This window comes from Tachyglossus aculeatus, chromosome 21 (assembly GCF_015852505.1).
Source record: "Tachyglossus aculeatus isolate mTacAcu1 chromosome 21, mTacAcu1.pri, whole genome shotgun sequence".
Classification (NCBI taxonomy): Eukaryota; Metazoa; Chordata; class Mammalia; order Monotremata; family Tachyglossidae; genus Tachyglossus; species Tachyglossus aculeatus.
The window spans coordinates 37,439,501-37,465,731 of NC_052086.1; the positions used below are offsets into that span (position 1 = coordinate 37,439,501).

Consider the following 26,231-nt stretch of genomic DNA (forward strand, 5'->3'; position numbering starts at 1 on the left):
CGGAGCAGAGGAGGGGCGGGGAATCGGAGCGCCCTGACTGGACGGGGCCGCCTGCGGGCGGGGCTGGAAAGGGGCGTGGCAGCAGTGAGCCCTGATTGGACGGGGCTCCGGGGCGGGGTTAACAGGGGCGGGAAATCAGCGCGTTCTGATTGCACGGGGCTAAAGAGAGGCGGGGCTGAAGAGGGGCGGGGCGGCCTCGACCCCTGATTGGACGGGGCAGGGGAGGGGCGTGGAATCTGAGCTCCCTGATTGGACGGGGCAGCCGGGGGAGGGGCTGGAAAGGCGCGTGCCAGCCGTGACCCCTGATTGGACGGGACAGAGGAGAGGCGGGGAACCAGCGCGCCCTGATTGAACGGGGCTCCGGGGACGGGACTGAAAAGGGGCGGGCTGAAGAGGGGCGGGGCAGCACCCTTCATTCATTCATTCAATCGTATTTATTGAGCGCTATCCGCCGCCCCTGATTGGACGGGGCTCCAAGGGGCGGGGCTGGGAAGCGCCGGGCATCCCGCTGTTGGATAGGGACCGTCTCTATATGTTGCCAACTTGTTCTTCCCAAGCGCTTAGTACAGTGCTCTGCACACAGTAAGAGCTCAACAAATACGATTGAATGAATGAATGAATTTGCGCCCCCTGATTGGACGGGGCTCCAATGGGCGGGGCCGAAAAGGGGCGGGGCATCCGCGCGCCCTGATTGGGCGGGGCTGAAAGGGGGTGGGGTATCCTCGCGTCCTGATTGGACGGGGTTCCAGGGGGCGGGGCTGGGGAGGGCCGGGCATCGGCACCCCCTGATTGGACGGGGAACCAGGGGGCGGAGCTGAGAAACGGGCGGGGGCGTCCGCGCGTCCTGATTGGACGCGGCTCAGGGGGCGGGGCGGGGACGGGCCCGGGCATCTGCGCCCCTTGATTGGACAGGGCTCCAGGGGGCGGGGCAACCTCGCCCCTTGATTGGACGGGACTCCAGGGGGCGGGGCTGAAAAGGGGCGGGGCACCCGTGTCCTGATTGGACGGGATTCCAGGGGCTGGGGTGGGGCCGGGCATCGGCACCCCCTGATTGGACGGGTAACCAGGGGGCGGAGCTGAGAAACGGGCGGGGGCGTCCGCGCGTCCTGAATGGACGCGGCTCAGGGGGCGGGGCGGGGAAGTGCCGGGCATCTGCGCCCCCTGGCTGGGCGGGGAGCCAGGGGGCGGGGCACCCTCGCCCCTTGATTGGACAGGGCTCCAGGGGCGGGGCTTAAAAGGGGCGGGGCACCCGCGCGTCCTGATTGGACGGGGCTCCAGGGGGCGGGGCGGGGCCGGGAATCTGCGCCCCCTGATTGGACGGGGAGCCATGGGGCGGGGCACCCTCTCCACTCAATCAATCAATCAATCAATCAATCAATCGTATTTATTGAGCGCTTACTGTGTGCAGAGCACTGTAGTAGGCGCTTGGGAAGTACAAGTTGGCAACATATAGAGACAGTCCCTACCCAACAGTGGGCTCACAGCTTAAAAGGGGGAGACAGAGAACAAAACCTAACATACTAACAAAATAAAATAAATAGAATAGATATGTACAAGTAAAATAAGTAAGTAAATAGATAGAGTAATAAATATATACAGGCATATATCCATATATACAGGGGCTGTGGGGAAGGGAAGGAGGTAAGATGGGGGGATGGAAAGGGGGACGAGGGGGAGAGGAAGGAAGGAGCTCAGTGTGGGAAGGCCTCCTGGAGGAGGTGAGCTCTCAGCAGGGCCTTGAAGGGAGGAAGAGAGCGAGCTTGGCGGAGGGGCAGAGGGATTGGGGGCATTCCAGGCCCGGGGGAGGACGTGGGCCGGGGGTCGATGGCGGGACAGGCGAAAGCGAGGTACGGGGAGGAGATTAGCGGCGGAGGAGCGGAGGGTGCGGGCTGGGCTGGAGAAGGAGAGAAGGGAGGTGAGGTAGGAGGGGGCCAGGGGATGGATGGACAGCCTTGAAGCCCAGGGTGAGGAGTTTCTGCCTGATGCGCAGATTGATTGGTAGCCACTGGAGATTTTTGAGGAGGGGAGTGATATGCCCAGAGCGTTTCTGGACAAAGACAATCCGGGCAGCAGCATGAAGTATGGATTGCAGTGGGGAGAGACACGAGGATGGGAGATCAGAGAGAAGGCTGATGCAGTAGTCCAGACGAGATAGGATGAGACTGTGACTTTTAGACTGTGAGCCCACTGTTGGGTAGGGAGTGTCTCTCTATGTTGCCAACTTGGACTTCCCAAGCGCTTAGTGCAGCGCTCTACACACCGTAAGCGCTCAATAAATACAATTGATTGATTGACGGGGCTCCAGGGGGGCGGGGCCGGGTATCTGCGCCCCCTGATTGGGCGGGGAACCAGGGGGCGGGGCACCCTCGCCCCTTGATTGGACAGGGCTTCAGGGGGCGGGGCTGAAAAGGGGCGGGGCCTCCTCGCGTCCTGATTGGACGGGTGTCCAGGGGGCGGGGAGTCCTCGCTCGTTGATTGGACGGGGCGTCAGGGGGCGGGGCTTTGCGGGAGGAGGACTTCTCGCGAGAGTCGGGCGCTGGGTTTCCCGCGAAATTTCTCCCGGGAAGGAAGGAGCCGCCGCCGTGGTGGTGTCGGTGCACGCGCCCGCCATGGTGCTGCAGAACAGCGGCCGGCGGCCGGCGGAGCCCGGGGGAGACGCCGACGACACTCGGTGAGAGCACCGGGACCCCTGAGGGGACCCCAGCCAGCCAGCCAGCCAGTCAGTCAGCCCCTCCTATTTATTGAGCGCCCACCGTGTGCAGAGCACTGCGCTAAGCGCCTGGGAAGGACAAGTTGGCAACATCTAGAGACAGTCCCTACCCCACAGTGGGCTCATTCAGTCAGTCAGTCATTCCATCCTACTTATTGAGCGCTCCCTGTGCGCAGAGCACTGCACTAAGCGCTTGGGAAGGACAAGTTGGCAACAGAGAGAGACGGTCCCTACCCCACAACGGGCTCAATCAATCAATCAATCAATCGTATTTATTGAGCGCTTACTATGTGCAGAGCACTGGACTAAGCGCTTGGGAAGTACAAATTGGCATCACCTAGAGACAGTCCCTACCCAACAGTGGGCTCACAGTCTAAGAGGGGGAGACAGAGAACAGAACCAAACGTACCAACAAAATAAAATAAGTAGGATAGAAATGTACAGGCAAAATAAATAAATAAATAAATAATAGAGTAATAAATATGTACAACCATATATCCATATATACAGGTGCTGTGGGGAAGGGAAGGAGGTAAGACGGGGGGATGGAGAGGGGGACGAGGGGGAGAGGAAGGAAGGGGCTCAGTGTGGGAAGGCCTCCTGGAGGAGGTGAGCTCTCAGCAGGGCCTTGAAGGGAGGAAGAGAGCGAGCTTGGCGGAGGGGCAGAGGGATTGGGGGCATTCCGGGCCCGGGGGAGGACGTGGGCCGGGGCCCACGTCAGTCAGTCAGTCATTCCATCCTATTTATTGAGCGCTCACTGTGTGCAAAGCACTGCACTAAGCGCTTGGGAAGTGCAAGTTGGCAACAGAGACGGTCCCTACCCCACAACGGGCTCATTCAGTCTGTCAGTCCCTCCCTCCTATTTATTGAGCGCTCACTGTGTGCAGAGCACTGCGCTAAGCCCTTGGGAAGTCCAAGTCGGCAACATCTAGAGACGGTCCCCACCCAACAGCGGGCTCACAGTCTAGAAGGGGGAGACAGACAACAAAACAAGACATATTAACAAAATCAATCAATCAATCAATCGTATTTATTGAGCGCTTACTATGTGCAGAGCACTGTACTAAGCGCTTGGGAAGTACAAATTGGCATCACATAGAGACAGTCCCTACCCAACAGTGGGCTCACAGTCTAAAATCAAATACGTAGAATAAATATGTACAAATAAAATAGAGTAATAAATACGTACCAACATATATACAGGTGCTGTGGGGAGAGGAAGGAGATGGGGGGATTCATTGTCGTATTTATTGAGCGCTTACTGTGTGCAGAGCACTGTAGTAAGCGCTTGGGAAGTCCAAGTTGGCAACATCTAGAGACGGTCCCTACCCGACAGCGGGCTCACACTCTAGAAGGGGGGGACAGACGACAAAACATATTAACAAATTAAAATTAATAGGATAGTAAATATGTACAAGTAAAATAGAATGATAAATCTGTACAGACATCTAGGCAGGTGCTGTGGGGAGGGGAAGGAGGTAGGGCGGGGGGATGGGGAGGAGGAGAGGAAAAGGGGGGCTCAGTCTGGGAAGGCCTCCTGGAGGAGGTGAGCTATATTTGTTATACGCTTACTATACTAAACTATAGTATACTGACCTATACTATAAGCAAACTATATTTGTTTATAAATAAACTATATTTGTTATATAGAGAAGCAGCATGGCTCAGTGGAAAAGAGCCCGGGCTTTGGAGTCAGAGGTCACTGGTTCAAATCCCGGCTCTGCCAATTGTCAGCTGTGTGACTTTGGGCAAGTCACTTAGCTTCTCTGTGCCCCAGTTACCTCATCTGTAAAATGGGGATGAAGACTGTGAGCCCAACCTGATCACCTTGTAACCTCCCCAGTGCTTAGAACAGTGCTTTGCACATAGTAAGCACTTAATAAATGCCATTATTATTATTATACACTTACTATACTAAACTGTAGTATACTAAACTACACTAAACTCTGAAGTAGACAGATACAAGCTAATCAGGTTGAGTCCCTGTCTCCCAATCAATCAGTCATATTTATTGAGCGCTTACTGTGTGCAGAGCACTGGACTAAGCGCTTGGGAAGCCCAAGTTGGCAACATGTAGAGACAGTCCCTACCCAACAGTGGGCTCACAGTCTAAAAGGGGGAGACAGAGAACAAAACCAAACATACTAATAAAGTAAAATAAATAGAATAGATATGTACAAGTAAAATGAATAAATAAATAAATAGAGTAATAAATATGTGCAAACATATACATATATATACAGGTGCTGTGGGGAAGAGAAAACTAGTTTAGCTGAGGGAAAACTATTTATTGAGCGCTTACTGTGTGCAGAGCACTGGACTAAGCGCTTGGGAAGGACAAGTCGGCAACAGAGAGAGATGGTCCCGACCCAACAGTGGAGTCAGTCATTCCATCCTATTTATTGAGCGCTCACTGTGTGCAGAGCACTGGACTAAGCGCTTGGGAAGTAGAAGTCGGCAACATATAGAGACAGTCCCCACCCAACAGTGGGCTCACAGTCTAGAAGGGGAAGACAGACGACAAAACATATTAACAAAATAAAATAAATAGAATAGTGCGATTCTACAATAAATAGTACAATAAATACGATTGAATGAATGAACTTAACTTCTCTATACCTCAGTCACCTCGTCTGTCAAATGGGGATTGATACTCCGAGCCCATGAGGGACATGGACTGCGTCCAACCTGCCAGTGCTTGCTACAGCGGTTGGCGCATAGTAATCACCTAACAGATGCCATAAAAAAAGAATAATACCAAGAGTGCAGACTTGTGAGACGGGAAGGACAGTGGTGTTGTCTACAGTGGTGGGAAACTCAGGGCAGGGAGAGAGTTTTGGAGGGAAAACTAAGGGTGCACGTACCAGAACGACTTTATGACTGAAGACGGGACGTTCTGAAGACGGGGTGTCCGTGGAGTCGCTCTGGGTCGGAAAAGACTCCGTGACATTTGAAGAAGAAGAATGAGAGGTTCAGCTTTAGAAATAATAATAATAATAATAATAATAATAATAATGGCATTTTTATTAAGCGCTTACTATGTGCAAGGCACTGTTCTAAGCGCTGGGAAGGTTACAAGGTGATCAGGTTGTCCCACGTGGGGCCCACAGTCTTAATCCCTATTTTACAGATGAGGGAACTGAGGCACAGAGAAGTTAAGTAACTTGCCCAAAGTCACACAGCTGACAACTGGCAGAGCCGGGATTTGAACCCATGACCTCTGACTCCAAAGCCCGGGCTGTTTCCACTGAGCCACGCTCCGATATCGCCTTTCGGTTGTGGTTTCGGAAGAGGGGGCAGAGACGGGATTACTCCAAAATCACTAAGGGGGGGGGAATTCTGGAATGCTTCAGAAAAGGGATTTGAGGCCTGGAAGCTCCTGTGCTTCCATCAGCCTCTCCTAATTGGTTTAGAATGGCTTTTTGTTTGTTTCAAGTTCCATGCAGTTATTCTTTTAGTGCCTATTTTGCCCACTTGATTTTAAACTCCTGGAGGACAGGGCTCAGGACTCTGAATTCTCTTGTTATAATAATAATGTTGGTATTTGTTAAGCGCTTACTATGCGCAAGGCACTGTTCTAAGCGCTGGGGTAGATACAAGGTAATCAGGTTGTCCCACGTGGGGCTCCCAGTCTTCATCCCCGTTTTACAGATGAGGGAACTGAGGCCCAGAGAAGTGAAGTGACTTGCCCAAAGCTGCACAGCTGACAAGCGGCCGAGCCGGGATTTGAACCCACGACCTCTGACCCCAAAGCCCGGGCTCTTTCCACTGAGCCACGCTGCCCAAGCACTCAGTACAGTGTTCTGCTCAATAAATACTATTGACTGGTTGAACCCACTCAAAAAGCAGGATGGCTTAGTGGAGAGAGTGCGGGTCTGGGCGTCAGAAGGTCATGGGTTCGAATGCCACCACAGCCACTTGTCTGCTGTGTGACCTTGGGCAAATCACTTCACTTCTTCTCTGGGCCTCAGTGACCTCATCTGAAAAATGGGGAATTGAGACCGGGAGCCCCACGTGGGACAGGGACTGCACCCACCTCAGTTTGCTTGTATCCACCCGAGCGTTTACACATAGTAAGCACTTAATCAATCAATCAATCAATCGTATTTATTGAGCGCTTACTGTGTGCAGAGCACTGTACTGAGCACTTGGGAAGTACAAGTTGGCAACATATAGAGACAGTCCCTACCCAGCAGTGGGCTCACAGTCTAAAAAGGGGGAGACAGAGAACAAAACCAAACATACTAACAAAGTAAAATAAATAGAATAGATATGTACAAGTAAAATAAATAAATATAGTAATAAATATGTACAAACATATATACATATATACTTAACAATTACTATCATTACTCTTCTTCCTAAAACAGCCCATCAGGTCTCTGACCCTCCAGATTTTTCCTGGTATCCCAACGGGCCGGGCTGATCCTAGGTGGGAGAGGGGTTACATCAATCAATCAATCAATCATATTTATTGAGTGCTTACTGTGTGCAGAGCACTGTGCTAAGCGCTTGGGAAGTACAAGTTGGCAACATCTAGAGACAGTCCCTACCCAGCAGCGGGCTCACAGTCTAAAAGGGGGAGACAGAGAACAAAACCAAACGTACTAACAAAATAAAATAAATAGGATAGATGTGTACAAGTAAAATAAATGAATAAATAGAGTAATAAATAAGTACAAACGTATATCCATGTGCTGTGGGGAAGGGAAGGAGGTAAGACGGGTCGGATGGAGGGGGGGACGAGGGGGAGAGGAAGGAGGGGGCTCAGAGATCCGAGATAATCAGGTGGGATCATCATCAATCGTATTTATTGAGTGCTTACTGTGTGCAGAGCACTGTACTAAGCGCTTAATAATGGCATTTTTATTAAGCGCTTACTATGTGCAAGGCGCTGTTCTAAGCACTGGGAAGGTTACAAGGTGATGAGGTTGTCCCACGGGGGGCTCACAGTCTTAATCCCCATTTTACAGATGAGGGAACTGAGGCCCAGAGAAGTGACTTGCCTGGAGTCCCACCACTGACAACTGGCGGAGCCGGGATTTGAACCCATGACCTCTGACTCCAAAGCCCGGGCTCTTTCCACTGAGCCACGCTGCTTCCCCATACCGTCCCTGTCCCACATGGGGCTCACAGTCTTCCTCCCCATTTTTCCGATGAGGGAACTGAGGCACGGAGAAGTGAAGTGACTCACCCGCAGTCACCCAGCAGACAAGGGGGCGGGATTAGAACCCAGGTCCCTTGACTCCCAAGCCTGGGCTCTACCCACTGGGCCACGCTGCTGTTCTCCCCCGCGGCAGAGGTCCGGGCTTTGTGATCGCTACACGTTGCCGACTTGTACTTCCCAAGCGCTTAGTACAGTGCTCTGCACCCAGCAAGCGCTCAATAAATACATCGCCTAATGGGTTAGCCAGCTTGACTGCTAAAATGGAAGTTACGGACCGCGTTCTTTTAGACTGTGAGCCCACTGTTGGGTAGGGACGGTCTCCGTATGTTGCCAGTTTGGACTTCCCGAGCGCTTAGTACAGTGCTCTGCACACAGCAAGCGCTCAATAAATCCGACTGATGACGATTTGAACGTGACGAGGGAGAGCTGCGTAACGGTGGGGTCTTGACGGCTGGCATTTTTGTCTTGGACACAGGGATGACGGCCCCTCCCTCTCCGCCCTCAAACGGCTGGAGCGCAGTCAGTGGACGGACAAGATGGACACGAGGTTTGGGTTCGAGAGGATGAAAGAGCCCGGCGAGAAGACTGGCTGGCTGATTAACATGCATCCCGTAAGCTGCTCTGTTTCTCCTGGGGAAGTAGCGCGGAAAGAGCCCGGGCGGGGGACCCAGAGGAGCTGGGTTCTAATTCCGGCTCTGCCACTTGCTGGCTTTGTGACCTTAGGCAGGTCATTTCCCTCCCCCAGTCCTTCTGCCTCTTTCCTCTCCCTCCCTCCCTCCTTCCCACTTTGAGACTGTGAGCCCACTGTTGGGTAGGGACTGTCTCTATATGTTGCCAACTTGGACTTCCCAAGCGCTTAGTACAGTGCTCTGCACACAGTAAGCGCTCAATAAAGATGATTGAATGAATGAATGAATGAATATTTACTATTCTATTTCTTTTATTTTGTTAATACGTTTTGTTTTGTTCTCTGTCTCCCCCTTCTAGACCGTGAGCCCATTGTTGGGTAGGGACTGTCTCTACATATTGCCAACTTGGACTTCCCAAGCGTTTAGTACAGTGCTGTGCACACAGTAAGCGCTCAATAAATACGATTGAACGAATGAATGAATTTTTACTATTCTATTTATTTTATTTTGTTAATATGTTTTGTTTTGTTGTCTGTCTCCCCCTTCTAGACTGTGAGCCTGCTGTTCGGTAGGGACCGTCTCTCTGTGTTGCCAATGTGTATTTCCCAAGCGCTTAGTACAGTGCTGTGCACACAGTAAGCGCTAAATAAATACGATTGAATGAATGAATGAATGTGGAGAAGAACCAGTGTAGGAGAGGGGGGAAAAGCCATACCCAACGGGAGATTTTAACGTTTTTCAGAAACCGGATCCCTCTCATACCCACTCAGTGCTTTCTCCTCCTCGCATCCTTTCTCTCTCAGGAGTTGGAGGGAAGGGAGCAGGACCGGCTGCAGTTGGGATAGATCATCGTCGTCAATCGTATTTATTGAGCGCTTGCTGTGTGCAGAGCACTGGACTAAGCGCTTGGGAAGTCCAAGTTGGCAACATATAGAGACGGTCCCTACCCAGCAGTGGGCTCACAGTCTAAAAGATAGATCAATCAATCAATCAATCGTATTTATTGAGCGCTTACTATGTGCGGAGCACTGTACTAAGCGCTTGGGAAGTACAAATTGGCATCACATAGAGACAGTCCCTACCCAACAGTGGGCTCACAGTCTAAAAGGGGGAGACAGAGAACAGAACCAAACATACCAACAAAATAAAATAAGTAGGATAGAAATGTACAAGTAAAATAAATAAATAAATAGAGTAATAAATATGTACAACCATATATACATATATACAGGTGCTGTGGGGAAGGGAAGGAGGTAAGATGGGGGGATGGAGAGGGGGACGAGGGGGAGAGGAAAGAAGGGGCTCAGTGTGGGAAGGCCTCCTGGAGGAGGTGAGCTCTCAGCAGGGCCTTGAAGGGAGGAAGAGAGCGAGCTTGGCGGATGGGCAGAGGGATTGGGGGCATTCCGGGCCCGGGGGAGGACGTGGGCCGGGGGTCGATGGCGGGACAGGCGAGAGCGAGGTACGGGGAGGAGATTAGCGGTGGCAGAGGAGCGGAGGGTGCGGGCTGGGCTGGACAAGGAGAGAAGGGAGGGGAGGGAGGAGGGGGCGAGGGGATGGATGGACAGCCTGGAAGCCCAGGGGGAGGAGTTTCTGTCTGATGCGCAGATTGATCGGTAGCCATTGGAGGTTTTTGAGGAGGGGAGTATAGATGAGAATAGATGAGATTAGATGAGAATAGAAAGCGCTCCGCCCGTTATTGCCGCCACTGGGTCCCCCGCCGTCCTCGCTTCCGGGGCTTTAGGGCCGCTCCTTCCCGGGGTCTTGCCCGGATTTAAGTGAAGCGGTTTCTCTCCCCGTCCGCTCCTACTAGCGCTCTGCTTCCCACCGGGCTTCCCGGAGTCCGGAGGGCCGGAAGAAAGAATGCCACCGCCGCCGCCGCCGCCCGTGCCGTCATTACCCCAGGAACTTTGCAGTGTCCTCAGATGAATTTGAACCCGTGACTGGAAGCTTGTTTGAGACAGTGGGTTTGGGTCACTAAAGAAAGGGAGTCGTGGGGCAGAGGGATTTGAGAAGCAGCGTGGCTCACTGGAGAGAGCACGGGCTTTGGAGTCAGAGGTCATGGGTTCGAATCCCGGCTCTGTCACGTGTCTGCTGTGTGACCTTGGGCAAGTCACTTAACTTCTCTGAGCCTCAGTTACCTCATCTGTAAAATGGGGATTGACTGTGAGCCCCACGTGGGACAACTTAATCACCTTGTATCCTCCCCAGCGCTTAGAACAGTGCTTTGCACATAGTAAGCACTTAACAAATGCCATTATTATTATTATTATTATTCTCACGTGGGCATTCCAGGCCCACGTCATCCCCCGGGCCTGGAATGCCCCCAATCCCTCTGCCCATCCGCCAAGCTCGCTCTCTTCCTCCCTTCAAGGCCCTGCTGAGAGCTCACCTCCTCCAGGAGGCCTTCCCACACTGAGCCCCTTCCTTCCTCCCCCCCTCGTCCCCCTCTCCACCCCCCCATCTTACCTCCTTCCCTTCCCCACAGCACCTGTATATATGTTTGTACATATTTATTACTCTATTTTACTTGTACATATCCATTCTATTTATTTTATTTTGTTAATATGTTTGGTTTTGTTCTCCGTCTCCCCCTTCTAGACTGTGAGCCCACTGTTGGGTAGGGACCATCTCTATATGTTGCCAACTTGGACTTCCCAAGCGCTTAGTACAGTGCTCTGCACACAGTAAGCACTCAATAAATACGATTGATGATGATGTTTGTACATATTTATTACTCTATTTTACTTGTACATATCCATTCTATTTATTTTATTTTGTCAATATGTTTGGTTTTGTTCTCTGTCTCCCCCTTTTAGACTGTGAGCCCACTGTTGGGTAGGGACCGTCTCTATATGTTGCCATCTTGTACTTCCAAAGCGCTTAGTCCAGTGCTCTGCACACAGTAAGCGCTCAATAAATACAATTGATGATGATGTTTGTACATATTTATTACTCTATTTATTTTACTTGTACCTATCCATTCTATTTATTTTTATTTTGTTAATATGTTTGGTTTTGTTCTCCGTCTCCCCCTTCTAGCCTGTGAGCCCGCTGTTGGGTAGGGACCGTCTCTAGATGTTGCCAACTTGTACTTCCCAAGCTCTCAGTCCAGTGCTCTGCACACAGTAAGCGCTCAATAAATACGATGGATTGATTGATTCTGGAGGGAGGAGCCCCTGAGACGCACGCCTGAAGGGGTGGGGAGTCTGTGACCCGTGTTGACTTGGGCCTTCTCTCTTCAGACGGAGGTTTTGGACGAGGATAAGCGCTTGATTAGTTCAGTGGACTACTACTTCATCCAAGAGGATGGGAGCAGATTTAAGGTGAGGCGTTGGCCCGAGGGCCGTGCAGGGGAGGGGGCTGCCTCCAACGGGGGGGAAAAGCCGTGCTCTGAGGGAGGGGTTCAGTTGGGGTGTCCTAGTTCTTAGATGCCTTAGTTCAATCAAATCTGAGTGTTTACTGTGTACTGTGATGATGATGATGACTTCTCTTCCAGGCGGTGCTCCCCTACAAGCCGTATTTCTACATCGCCACCAAAAAAGTGAGTACGGGTTGCAGGCCTGACCCGGTGGGAGTTCGGGATCTAAAGAGAAACGGGTCTTGGAGCGGGCAGGCAGGAAATGCTACGAGGAAGAAAGACTCAAATCAGGCGGAGGGTCATTTGGCGTTTTTGCGAGCTCACCTCCTCCAGGAGGCCTTCCCAGACTGAGCCCCTTCCTTCCTCTCCCCCTCGTCCCCCTCTCCATCCCCCCCATCTTACCTCCTTCCCTTCCCCACAGCACCTGTATATATGGATATATGTCTGTACATCATCATCATCATCAATCGTATTTATTGAGCGCTTACTATGTGCAGAGCACTGTACTGAGCGCTTGGGAAGTACAAATTGGCAACATATAGAGACAGTCCCTACCCAACAGTGGGCTCACAGTCTAAAAGGGGGAGACAGAGAACAAAACCAAACATACTAACAAAATAAAATAAATAGAATAGATATGTACAAACAAAATAAATAAATAAATAGAGTAATATGTACAAACATATACATATATACAGGTGCTGTGGGGAAGGGAAGGAGGTAACATGGGGGGGATGCACCTGTATATACGTCTGTACATATTAATTACTCTATTTATTTTACTTGTACATATCTATTCTATTTATTTTATTTTGTTAGTAAGTTTGGTTTTGTTCTCCGTCTCCCCCTTTTAGACTGTGAGCCCACTGTTGGGTAGGGACTGTCTCTATATGTTGCCAACTTGGACTTCCCAAGCGCTCAGTCCAGTGTTCTGCACACAGTAAGCGCTCAATAAATGCGATTGATTGATTGATTGATTGCTACGATCCTGGGCAAGTCGCTTCATTAGAGAAGCAGCGTGGCTCAGTGGAAAAGAGCCTGGGCTTTGGAGTCCGAGGTCATGGGTTCAAATCCCGGCTCCACCACTTGTCAGCTGTGTGACTTTGGGCAAGTCACTTCACTTCTCTGGGCCTCAGTTCCCTTATCTGGAAAATGGGGATTAAGACTGGGAGCCCCCTGTGGGACAACCTGATCACCCTGTAACCTCCCCAGCGCTTAGAACAGGGCTTTGCACATAGTAAGTGCTTAATAAATGCCATCATCATTATTATTATCATCTCCGTGCCTCAGTTACCTCATCTGTAAAATGGGGATTAAGACACAGTAAGCGCTCAATACATAAAGTATTGTGTACTCTGCACACAGTAAGCGCTCGATAAATACGATTGATTGATTGATTGACTGATTTTTGCTCACGACAGGGCTGCGAACGGGAAGTGTCGTCATTTCTCTCCAAGAAGTTTCAGGGGAAAATTGCTAAGCTGGAAACTGTTCCCAAAGAGGACCTGGATTTGGTACGTGTTACTCAACTCCTCATCGGTGGCTGTATAAGTTTATCGTTGCCCGTCTATAATTTTCCTCCACGTTCTGCCCGGGAGTCAGAAGGTCGCGGGTTCTAACTCTGGCTCTGCCAACTGGTCATCATCATCATCAATCGTATTTATTGAGCGCTTCCTGTGTGCAGAGCACTGGACTAAGCGCTTGGGAAGTACAAATTGGCAACATCTAGAGACAGTCCCTACCCAACAGTGGGCTCACAGTCTAAAAGCGGGAGACAGGGAACAAAACCAAACATACTAACAAAATAAAATAAATAGAATAGATATGTACAAGTAAATAAATAAATAGAGTAATAAATATGTACAAACATATATACATATATAGGTGCTGTGGGGAAGGGAAGGAGGTAAGATGGGGGGTGATGGAGAGGGGGACGAGGGGGAGAGGAAGGAAGGGACTGTGTGACCTTGGGCATGTCGCTTCACTTCTCCCCACCTCATTTACCTCATCTGTAGAATGAGAAAAATCTTCTAGACTGTGAGCCAGCGCTCAGTACAGTGCTCTGCACCCAGTAAGCGCTCAATAAACACGATTGAATGAATGTTGGGTAGGGACCGTCTCTATATGTTGCCAACTTGGACTTCCCAAGCGCCTAGTACAGTGCTCTGCACACAGTAAGCGCTCAATAAGTACGACTGAATGAATGAGTGAATAAAATGGGGATTGAGATTGTGAGCCCCACATGTGACCCGGACTGTGTCGAACTCGATTTGCCTATATCCACCCCAGCGCTTAGTACAGTGCCTGGCAGAAAGTTAGCACTTACCAAATACCATTATTATTATTATTCAAAGGAGACCCTTCTAATGACGGAATTCACCTAAGAATGCATGTGTAACTGAAAAAGCCAATGTTGGACCCACTGCCCCGCTTAGTAATAATAATAATTATTATAATTAAGCGCTTACTATGTGCAAAGCACTGTTCTAAGCCCTGGGGAGGTTACACAGCAATCAGGTTGTCCTACGGGGGGCTCACGGTCTTCATCCCCATTTTACAGATGAGGTGACTGAGGCCCAGAGAAGTGAAGTGACTTGCCCAAAGTCACCCAGCTGGCAGTTGGCAGAGCTGGGATTTGAACCCGTGACCTCTGACTCCAAAGCCCGGGCTCTTTCCACTGAGCCACGCTGCTTCTCTAGTACAGCGCTCTACACGCAGTAGGCGCTCAATAAATACCGTTGATTGATTGAGCACAGAAGAAGGCTGTCCCTTGTTGCCCATTCGCTGCTCGAGCCTACTTGTGGAGGCTAAATTGTACATTTGTGCTTTTAAGTTTGCGTGGAGGCTAAATCATAGATTTGTGTTCCTACGTTTGCTTGCCTCTTCCTTTAGATTGTAAACTCTTCGAGGTCCGGGATTTTGTCTTAGCCTCTTTTACAGGCTCCTTCAGCGATCAGCCTATCTACGGCATTTATGAAGCCCGTAATTCAGAGCTTTGTTAAAAATCAATCAATCAATCGTATTTATTGAGCGCTTACTGTGTGCAGAACACTGGACTAAGCGCTTGGGAAGTCCAAGTTGGCAACATCTAGAGACAGTCCCTACCCAACAGCGGGCTCACGGGCTAAAAGGGGGAGACAGAGAACAAAACCAAACATACTAACAAAATAAAATAAATAGAATAGATATTTACAAGATAAATAAATAGAGTAATAAATATGTACAAACATATATTAGTATGTTAGTATGTTTGGTTTTGTTCTCTGTCTCCCCCTTTTAGACTGAGCCCACTGTTGGGTAGGGACTGTCTCTATATGTTGCCAATTTGTACTTCCCAAGCGCTTAGTACAGTGCTCTGCACATAGTAAGCGCTCAATAAATACGATTGATAATGATGATGATGATATATCCATATATACAGGTGCTGTGGGGAAGGGAAGGAGGTAAGATTGGGGGGGGATGGAGAGGGGGATGAGAGGGAGAGGAAGGAAGGGGCTCAGTCTGGGAAGGCCTCCTGGAGGAGGTTACTATGTGCCAAGCCCTAAGGTAGAAACAATCAATCACATTTATTGAGCGCTTACTGTGTGCAGAGCACTGGACTAAGCGCTTGGGAAGTACAAGTTGGCAACACCTAGGGAGCTCAGTTACTCCCGAGGTGAGAAGCTAATTGGCTGCTTAGAGGTTTGGGCCGTTTGGGTTCGGAGAATTAACTGGGAGACTCTGGTTGCCCTCTAAAGCGTTTAGTACAGTGCCCTGCACACAGTAAGTGCTCAATAAATACGATTGAATGAAAGAATGAATAAAGGACACCTGACGGCTTAAGGTCCGTGCGTTGTCCAACCGAGCTGAGTCGCTCCTTCACGATCGTAGGCAGCATTTATGTATTTAGTGTTTATTTGGTGCCGCCTTCTCCCTGAATTGCAGTATTGGCAAGTCCTCTCTTCTTACTCCGTAGCAAAATCATTTGGTGGGCTTGAAGCGGAATTACATTAAGCTGGCCTTCAACACCGTGGACGACCTGGTGAAAGTGAGGCGGGAGATCTCTCCGGCCGTGAAGAAGAATCGAGAACGGGACCACGCCAGTGATGCCTATACCGCCATGCTATCCAGGTAACTTCTGCTTCCTTTGGTAGTTGGAGACCTCCATCCTAGTGTCTTACGACTCCCCTTTTAGACTGTGAGCCCACTGTTGGGTAGGGACTGTCTCTATATGTTGCCAACTTGGACTTCCCAAGCGCTTAGTACAGTGCTCTGCACCCAGTAAGCGCTCAATAAACACGATTGATTGATTACGATGAAGACATATGGGAGAAGCAGCGTGGCTCAGTGGAAAGAGCCCGGCCTCTGGAGTCAGAGGTCGTGGGTTCAAATCCCGACTCCGCCAACTGTCAGCTGGGTGACTTTGGGCAGGCCACTTAACTTCTCTGGGCCTCAGTTACCACATCTGGAAAATGGGGATTAAGACCGTGAGCCCCCCGTGGGGGAACCTGATCTCCTTGTAACCTCCCCAGAGCTTAGAACAGTGCTTTGCACTTAGTAAGTGCTTAATAAATGCCATCATCATCATCATTATTATTATTATTCTCTATGCCTCAATTCCCTCATCTCTCAAGTGGGGATGAAGACTGTGAGCCCCCCGTGGGACAACCTGATCACCTTGTAACCTCCCCAGCGCTTAGAACAGTGCTTTGCACATAGTAAGCGCTTAATAAATGCCATCATTATTAGTATTACAGCACAACAATATGACAGTCATATTCTCTGTCCACAATGAGCTTACAACGTAGAGGGGGTAGACATACATTCATATAAATAAATAAATTACGGATATGTACATAAATTGATGTTGGGCGGTGAATAGAGCAGCGTGGTTCAGTGGAAAGAGCCCGGGCTTTGGAGTCAGAGGTCATGGGTTCAAATCCCGACTCCGCCAACTGTCAGCTGGGTGACTTTGGGCAGGTCACGTAACTTCTCTGGGCCTCAGTTACCACATCTGGAAAATGGGGATTAAGACTGTGAGCCCCCCGTGGGACAACCTGATCTCCTTGTAACCTCCCCAGAGCTTAGAGCAGTGCTTTGCACATAGTAAGTGCTTAATAAATGGCATCATCATCATCATTATCATTATTATTATTATTCTCCATGCCTCGGTTCCCTCATCTGTCAAATGGGGATGAAGACTGTGAGCCCCCCGTGGGACAACCTGATCTCCTTGTAACCTCCCCAGAGCTTAGAACAGTGCTTTGCACATAGTAAGTGTTTAATAAATGCCATCATCATCATCATTATTATTATTATTCTCTATGCCTCGGTTCCCTCATCTGTCAAATGGGGATGAAGACCGTGAGCCCCCCGTGGGACAACCTGATCTCTTTGTAACCTCCCCAGAGCTTAGAGCAGTGCTTTGCACATAGTAAGTGCTTAATAAATGCCATCATCATCATTATTATTATTCTCTATGCCTCGGTTCCCTCATCTGTCAAATGGGGATGAAGACTGAGCCCCCCCCATGAGACAACCTGATCACCTTGTAACCTCCCCAGCGCTTAGAACAATGCTTTGCACATAGTAAGTGCTTACCATATGCCGTCATTATTTATTGTTTATCAATCAATCATGTTTTTTGAGTGCGGAGCTCTGTACTGGACGCTTGGGAGAGTACGATAGAGTTGTCCTCCGCCCTCAGGGAGCTTCCAGGCTAGCCCAAAGTCACACAGCTGACAAGTGGCAGAGCCGGGATTTGAACCCACGGCCTCTGACTCCAAAGCCCGGGCTCTTTCCACTGAGCCACGCTGCTTCACCCCAGTGCTTAGTACAGTGCCAGGCTCATAGTAAGCGCTTAACAGATGCCATCGTTATTCTTACCATTGTTGTAATGAGTGCTAGAGATTGGCAGATAGAGGCTTGGAGGGGGAAAAGGAAAAGTGCCACGACTTCCAACAGTTGGTTTTGAAATGTAAAGTCAATTTCGAGGGGCTTTCTTCAGGGGCCGGTTTCTCCTCAGGGATTTTCCCAGTAGGACAAGCAGTTCCGTGGGGAAAATCCCCGGGAATTAACTTCAAATTGAGAAACAAGCTCAGCCTTTGCATCCGCTATCAATCAGTCAATCCTTCGGTTGTGTTTATTCATCATCATCATCATCAATCGTATTTATTGAGCGCTTACTATGTGCAGAGCACTGTACTAAGCGCTTTGGAAGTACAAATTGGCAACATATAGAGACAGTCCCTACCCAACAGTGGGCTCACAGTCTAAAAGGGGGGGAGGCAGAGAACAAAACCAAACATACTAACAAAATGAAATAAATAGAATAACAAAATAAAATAAATAGAATAACAAAATAAAGTAAATAGAATAACAAAATAAAATAAATAGAATAACAAAATAATGTAAATAGAATAACAAAATAAAATAAATAGAATAACAAAATAAAATAAGTTGTGCGCAGAGCAGTGTATTAAGTGCTTGGGAGAGTACAGAAGAAGCTGCTTGGAGAAGCAGCGTGGCTCAGTGGAAAGAGCACGTGCTTTGGAGTCAGAGGTCATGGGTTCAAATCCCGGCTCCACTGACTGTCAGCTGGGTGACTTTGGGCAAGTCACTTCACTTCTCCGTTCCTCAGTTCCCTCATCTGTAAAATGGGGCTTAAGACTGTGAACCCCCCGTGGGACAACCTGGTCACCTTGTAACCTCCCCAGCGCTTAGAACAGTGCTTTGCACATAGTAAGCGCTTAATAAATGCCATCATTATTATTATTATTATTACAGCACAACAATATGACAGTCACATTCTCTGTCCACAATGAGCTTACAACGTAGAGGGGGTAGACAGACATTCATATAAATAAATAAATTACGGATATGTACTTAAATTGATGTGCGGCGGTGAATAGAGCCACGTGGTTCAGTGGAAAGAGCCCGGGTTCGGGAGTCAGAGGTCGTGGGTTCTAATCCCAGCTCCGCCACTTGTCAGCCGTGTGACCTTGGGCAGGTCACCTCACTTCTCTGGGCCTCAGTGACCTCAACTGTAAAATGGGGATGAAGACTGTGAGCCCCACGTGGGACAACCTGATTACCTCGTATCTGCCCCAGCGCTTAGAACAGTGCTTGGCACATAGTAAGCGCTTAACAAATGCCATCATCATTATTCTTATTATAGAGGCCTTCCCTGAGTAAGCCCTTCCTTTCTTTCTTTTAGACTGCGAGCCCACCGTTGGGTAGGGACCGTCTCTATATGTTGCCAACTTGGACTTCCCAAGCGCTTAGTCCAGTGCTCTGCACACAGTAAGCGCTCAATAAATACGACTGAATGAATGCTTGGCACATAGTAAGCGCTTAACAAATGCCATCATCATTATTCTTATTGTAGAGGCCTTCCCTGAGTAAGCCCTTCCTTTCTTTCTTTTAGACTGTGAGCCCACCGTTGGGTAGGGACTGTATATGTTGCCAACTTGGACTTCCCAAGCGCTTAGTCCAGTGCTCTGCACACAGTAAGCGCTCAATAAATGCGACTGAATGCTTGGCACATAGTAAGCGCTTAACAAATGCCATCATCATTATTCTTCTTATAGAGGCCTTCCCTGAGTAAGCCCTTCCTTTCTTTCTTTTAGACTGTGAGCCCACCGTTGGGTAGGGACCGTCTCTATATGTTGCCAACTTGTTCTTCCCAAGCGCTTAGTCCAGTGCTCTGCACACAGTAAGCGCTCAATAAATACGATTGAATGAATGCTTGGCACATAGTAAGCGCTTAACAAATGCCGTCATCATTATTCTTATTATAGAGGCCTTCCCTGAGTAAGCCCTTCCTTTCTTTCTTTTAGACTGTGAGCCCACTGTTGGGTAGGGACCGTCTCTATATGTTGCCAACTTGTTCTTCCCAAGCGCTTAGTCCAGTGCTTGGCACATAGTAAGTGCTTAACAAATGCCATCATCATTATTCTTATTATAGAGGCCTTCCCTGAGTAAGCCCTTCCTTTCTTTCTTTTAGACTGTGAGCCCACCGTTGGGTAGGGACCGTCTCTATATGTTGCCAACTTGTTCTTCCCAAGCGCTTAGTCCAGTGCTCTGCACACAGTAAGCGCTCAATAAATACGATTGAATGAATGCTTGGCACATAGTAAGCGCTTAACAAATGCCATCATCATTATTCTTATTATAGAGGCCTTCCCTGAGTAAGCCCTTCCTTTCTTTCTTTTAGACTGTGAGCCCACCGTTGGGTAGGGACTGTATATGTTGCCAACTTGGACTTCCCAAGCGCTTAGTCCAGTGCTCTGCACACAGTAAGCGCTCAATAAATATGATTGATGGATTCCACTCCCGTTCGTACAGCCCTGCCTTGCTTCCTTTCTTCATCCCCCCTCCCAGCCCCACACCGGTTGTGTCCGTATCTGTCGTTTTATTTGTGTTAATGTCTGTCTCCCTTTCTAGATGGTAAACGGGGAATGTGCCCATTTTATTGCTGTACGTTCCTCTCCCAAGCGGTGCTCTGCGCACGGTAAGCGCTCAATAGGTACGACAGACTGCCTAAAGGGAGAGTTCAGCCCTCTCGCCCATTTCCTTCTGCAGCGCGCTGACGGGGGGATGCATGGCGACCGAGGGAGAAGGGACCTCTAAGAAGATTTCCGACCAGATGGACAACATCGTGGACATGAGGGAGTACGACGTCCCCTACCACATCCGTCTGTCCATCGACCTGAAGATTCACGTGGTGAGTCCCGAGTGACGTTCGGACCCTAGTCGAGGACGTCCCGCGAGCGTGCTGCGGCTCTGAGGGTGATAGGGCGACGCTCTGAATAGCCAGAAGACGATATATATACACTGTTGGGTAGGGACTGTGGGCTATAACAGTGGGCGGCAGTTCCACCACTGCCGCCCACTGCTATTCCATATATTCTGACTCGCTTTTTAAAGTCACAGAAATATATATATCGTGTTGCATTATCTTCTCCCAAGCGCTTAGTACAGTGCTGTGCACACAGTAAGCGCTCAATAAATACAATTGAATGAGTGAATGAATAATTTACTTATGTTAATGTCTGCAGGGACTGTGTCTGTTTAGTGTTGCATTGTCTTTTCCCAAGCGCTTAGTACAGTGCTCTGCACACAGTAAGCGCTCAATAAATACGATTGATTGAATGAATGAATAAATAATTTACTTATATTAATGTCTGCAGGGACCGTGTCTGTTTAGTGTTGCATTGTCTTCTCCCAAGCGCTTAGTACAGTGCTGTGCACACAGTAAGCGCTCAATAAATATGATTGAATGAATGAATAATTTACTTATTAATGCCTGCAGGGAATGTGTCTGTTTAGTGTTGCATTGTCTTCTCCCAAGCGCTTAGCACAGTGCTCTGCACACAGTAAGCGCTCAATAAATATGACTGAATGAATGATTTACTTATATTAGTGCCTGCAGGGACTGTGTTTGTTTAGTGTTGCATTGTCTTCTCCCAAGCGCTTAGTACAGTGTTCTGCACACAGTAAGTGCTCAATAAATACGATTGAATGAATGAATGAATAATTTACTTAATGTCTGCAGGGACTGTGTCCGTTTAGTGTTGCATTATCTTCTCCCAAGCGCTTAGTACAGTGCTGTGCACACAGTAAGCGCTCAATAAATACAATTGAATGAGTGAATGAATAATTTACTTATATTAATGTCTGCAGGGAATGTGTCTGTTTAGTGTTGCATTGTCTTCTCCCAAGCGCTTATTACAGTGTTCTGCACACAGTAAGCGCTCAATAAATACGATTGAATGAATGAATGAATGAATAATTTACTTATATTAATGTCTGCAGGGACCGTGTCTGTTTAGCGTTGCATTGTCTTCTCCCAAGCGCTTAGTACAGTGTTCTGCACACAGTAAGTGCTCAATAAATACGACTGAATGAATGAATAATTTACTTATATTAATGCCTGCAGGGACTGTGTCTGTTTAGTGTTGCATTGTCTTCTCCCAAGCGTTTAGTACAGTGCTCTGCACACAGTAAGTGCTCAATAAATACGATTGAATGAATGAATAATTTACTTATGTTAATGTCTGCAGGGAATGTCTGTTTAGTGTTGCATTGTCTTCTCCCAAGTGCTTAGTAGAGTGCTCTGCACACAGTAAGCGCTCAATAAATACGATTGATTGAATGACTGAATGAATAATTTACTTATATGAATGTCTGCAGGGACTGTGTCTGTGTAGTGTTGCATTGTCTTCTCCCAAGCGCTTAGTACAGTGCTCTGCACACAGTAAGTGCTCAATAAATATGACTGACTGAATGAATAATTTACTTATATTAATGCCTGCAGGTACTGTGTCTGTTTAGTGTTGCATTGTCTTCTCCCAAGCGCTTAGTACAGTGTTCTGCACACAGTAAGTGCTCAATAAATACGATTGAATGAATGAATGAATAATTTACTTAATGTCTGCAGGGACTGTGTCCGTTTAGTGTTGCATTATCTTCTCCCAAGCGCTTAGTACAGTGCTGTGCACACAGTAAGCGCTCAATAAATACAATTGAATGAGTGAATGAATAATTTACTTATGTTAATGTCTGCAGGGACTGTGTCTGTTTAGCGTTGCATTGTCTTCTCCCAAGCGCTTAGTACAGTGTTCTGCGCACAGTAAGCGCTCAATAAATACGATTGAATGAATGAATAATTTACTTATATTAATGCCTGCAGGGACTGTGTCTGTGTAGTGTTGCGTCTTCTCCCATGAATAATTTACTTATATTAATGTCTGCAAGGACCGTGTCTGTTTAGCGTTGCATTGTCTTCTCCCAAGCGCTTAGTACAGTGCTCTGCACACAGTAAGCACTCAATAAATATGATTGACTGACTACTAAGCACCCGGGTAAATCCGTGGTAATCAGGTCCGACGTAGTCCATGTTCCGCATGAGGCTCACAGTCTTATTCCCTATTTTACACACCTGAGACACAAAGAAGTGACTTGCCCAAGCACTTCATTGAGGGCCTTGCGTACTGTACTAAGCACTTGGGAAGGTATAATATAATTGAATTAGTGGACGTGGTCCCCGTCCACAAGGAGCTGGCAGTTTAGAGGGGGACCTTCAGGTGACAATAAAGTAACACAGCTTTCCCGGCCAGTCGCTTTTCCCAAATGTGGATTTGAGCATCCACAGTCATCATCATCAATCGTATTTATTGAGCGCTTACTGTGTGCAGAGCACTGGACTAAGAGAGAAGCAGCGTGAGATGAGAAGCGGGGCTCAGTGGAAAAGACCCCGGGCTTTGGAGTCCGAGGTCATGGGTTCAAACCCCGGCTCCGCCGATTTGTCAGCTGGGTGACTTTGGGCAGGTCACTTCACTTCTCTGGGCCTCAGTGACCTCATCTGGAAAATGGGGATTAAGACTGGGAGCCCCACATGGGACACCTGATCACCTTGTAACCTCCCCAGCGCTTAGAACAGTGCTTTGCATGCAGTAAGCGCTTAATAAATGCCATCATTATTATTATTTTTTTTCAGCGCTTAGAACGGTGCTTTGCACATAGTGAGCGCTTAACAAATACCATCATTATTATTATTATTATTACTAAGCGCTTGGGAAATACAAGTTGGCAACATCTAGAGACAGTCCCTACCCAACAGTGGGCTCACAGTCTAAAACGGGGAGACGGAGAACAAAACCAAACATACTAACAAAATAAAATAAATAGAATAGATATGTACAAGTAAAATAAATAAATAGAGTAATAAATATGTACAAACATATATACAGTCAATTTTCCAGATGCCACCTTGCTCTCCCCAGCGTAGTTTGGAGAAAACTTGGTTTTCAATGGCCATGGATAACACACTCCGTCATTTTCTAGACTGTGAGCCCGCTGTTGGGTCGGGACTGTCTCTATACGTTGCCAACTTGGACTTCCCGAGCGCTTAGTACAGTGCTCTGCACACAGTAAGCGCTCAATAAATGCGATTGAATGAAGGAGTTTCAAGCTGGCGGCTCTCTCCCTCGCTTCCTCCAGCCCTTGAATCGCATGGAGTTTTTTCTTTTCAGCATTAGGAGCGCTTAGGACAGTGCCCTGCACACAGTAAGCGCTCAATAAATACGATTGATTGAATGAATGAACGAACTTGTATTTCCAAAGCGCTTAGGACAGTGCTCTGCACACAGTAAGTGCTCAATAAATACGATTGATTGAATGAATGAACGAACTTGTATTTCCAAAGCGCTTAGTCCAGTGCTCTGCACACAGTAAGCGCTCAATAAATGCGATTGATTGAATGAATGAACTTGTATTTCCAAAGCGCTTAGTACAGTGCTCTGCAGACAGTAAGCGCTCAATAAATACGATTGATTGAATGAATGAACGAGCTTGTATTTCCAAAACGCTTAGTCCAGTGCTCTGCACACAGTAAGCGCTCAATAAATACGATTGATTGAATGAATGAACGAACTTGTATTTCCAAAGCGCTTAGTCCAGTGCTGTGCACACAGTAAGCGCTCAATAAATACGATTGATTGAATGAATGGACGAACTTTTACTTCCCAAGCACTTAGTCCAGTGCTCTGCACACAGTAAGTGCTCAATAAATACGATTGAATGAACGAACCTGTACTTCCCAAGTGCTTAGTCCAGTGCTCTGCACACAGTAAGCGCTCAATAAATACGATTGATTGATTGATTGATTTAGACTTGCTCCAGACTGTAAGCTTGTTATGGGCAGGGAGCGCGTCTAGCAACCCTGTTGTATTGTGCTCTCCCAAGTGCTTATTTCAGTGTTCTGCACACAGAAAGCAATAAATCAATAAATAAGATTGATTGATTAATAATAGGATTGGAGAAGCAGAGTGTCCTAGATGATAGAGCACAGGCCTGGGAATCAGAAGGACCTGGGTTCCGATTCCTCCCCCGCCACCTGTCTGCTGTGTGGCCTCGGGCAAGTCACTTCACTTCTCTGGGCCTCAGTTCCCTCATCTGGAAAATGGGGATTAAGGCTGGGAGCCCCATGTGGGACAGGGACTGGGCCCATCCTGATGATCTTGCGCTTAGTACAGTAGCCTGGCACGTAGTAAGTGCTAAATAAATACCGCTGTGACTGTTGTTATTATTATAATTATTGTTAATTATCGTTTCACAATGTTTGCCCTAAAAATTCATTCATTCAGTTGCATTATGTGTGCAGAGCACTGTACTAAGTGCTTAACCCTTCCATGCGCTAATTATGGTTTCTGGTAATTCGTGTTGTCACGTATGTGACAGTTTTGGTACATTCTGGTGTCCTTTAGCTTGATGGGATCAATCAATCGTATTTATTGAGCACTTACTATGTGCAGAGCACTGTACTAAGCGCTTGGGAAGCACAAATTGGCAGCATAGAGAGACAGTCCCTACCCAACAGTGGGCTCACAGTCTAAAAGGGGGATGAATAGAAGTTGTGCATCAATTATTTGTTAATGGCTTGTTATTGCTGCATTTCCAGGGAGGTGCGCTCCTCGTAAAAGGAAAGCTTGTTTTCGCCAGATGTCCCTAATTTTCCCTCTGCTCCTAAAATATCCCTTCTTTTCATCAATTATTTGTTAATGGCTTGTTATTGCTGCTTTTCCAGGGAGGTGCGCTCATCGTAAAAGGAAGGCTTGTTTTCGCCAGATGTCCCTAAGTTTTCCCTCTGCTCCTAAAATATCCCTTTTTTCCCCCGGGCATAGCAAAAGAAGCAGCATGGCCTAGTGGATAGAGCACTGGCCTGAAAGACGGAAGGACCTGGGTTCTAATCCCGGCTCCGCCACTTATCTGCTGCCTGCAAATCATTTCACTTTTCTGGGCCTCAGTTACCTTATTTGTAAAATGGGGATTAAAACTGTGAGCCCTGAGTGGGACGGGGACTGGGTCCAACCCGATTATTTGATATCTACCCCAATCAATCAGTCAAATCATTTCACTTTTCTGGGCCTCAGTTACCTTATTTGTAAAATGGGGATTAAAACTGTGAGCCCTGAGTGGGACGGGGACTGGGTCCAACCCGATTATTTGATATCTACCCCAATCAATCAATCAAATCATTTCACTTTTCTGGGCCTCAGTTACCTTATTTGTAAAATGGGGATTAAAACTGTGAGCCCTGAGTGGGACGGGGACTGGGTCCAACCCGATTATTTGGTATCTACCCCAATCAATCAATCAATCAAATCATTTCACTTTTCTGGGCCTCAGTTACCTTATTTGTAAAATGGGGATTAAAACTGTGAGCCCTGAGTGGGACGGGGACTGGGTCCAACTCGATTATTTGGTATCTACCCCAATCAATCAATCAATCAATCAAATCATTTCACTTTTCTGGGCCTCAGTTACCGTATTTGTAAAATGGGGATTAAAGCTGTGAGCCCTGAGTGGGACAGGGACTGGGTCCAA

General features: G+C 48.1%; 1 protein-coding gene across 1 annotated transcript in view; it reads left to right on the top strand.

Moving 5' to 3' along the window:
- The first annotated feature begins 2,602 nt into the window (after positions 1-2,602).
- The window catches only part of POLE (DNA polymerase epsilon, catalytic subunit), a 156,562-nt gene continuing 132,933 nt past the window's right edge, over positions 2,603-26,231 (top strand). Inside the window, exons 1-7 of the mRNA XM_038762449.1 lie at positions 2,603-2,671; positions 8,353-8,488; positions 11,749-11,829; positions 12,003-12,047; positions 13,286-13,378; positions 15,820-15,974; positions 20,427-20,568. Of these exons, the coding sequence (XP_038618377.1) occupies positions 2,610-2,671; positions 8,353-8,488; positions 11,749-11,829; positions 12,003-12,047; positions 13,286-13,378; positions 15,820-15,974; positions 20,427-20,568 (714 nt within the window). The 5' untranslated portion in view covers positions 2,603-2,609. The remainder of the gene's footprint in view (positions 2,672-8,352; positions 8,489-11,748; positions 11,830-12,002; positions 12,048-13,285; positions 13,379-15,819; positions 15,975-20,426; positions 20,569-26,231) is intronic.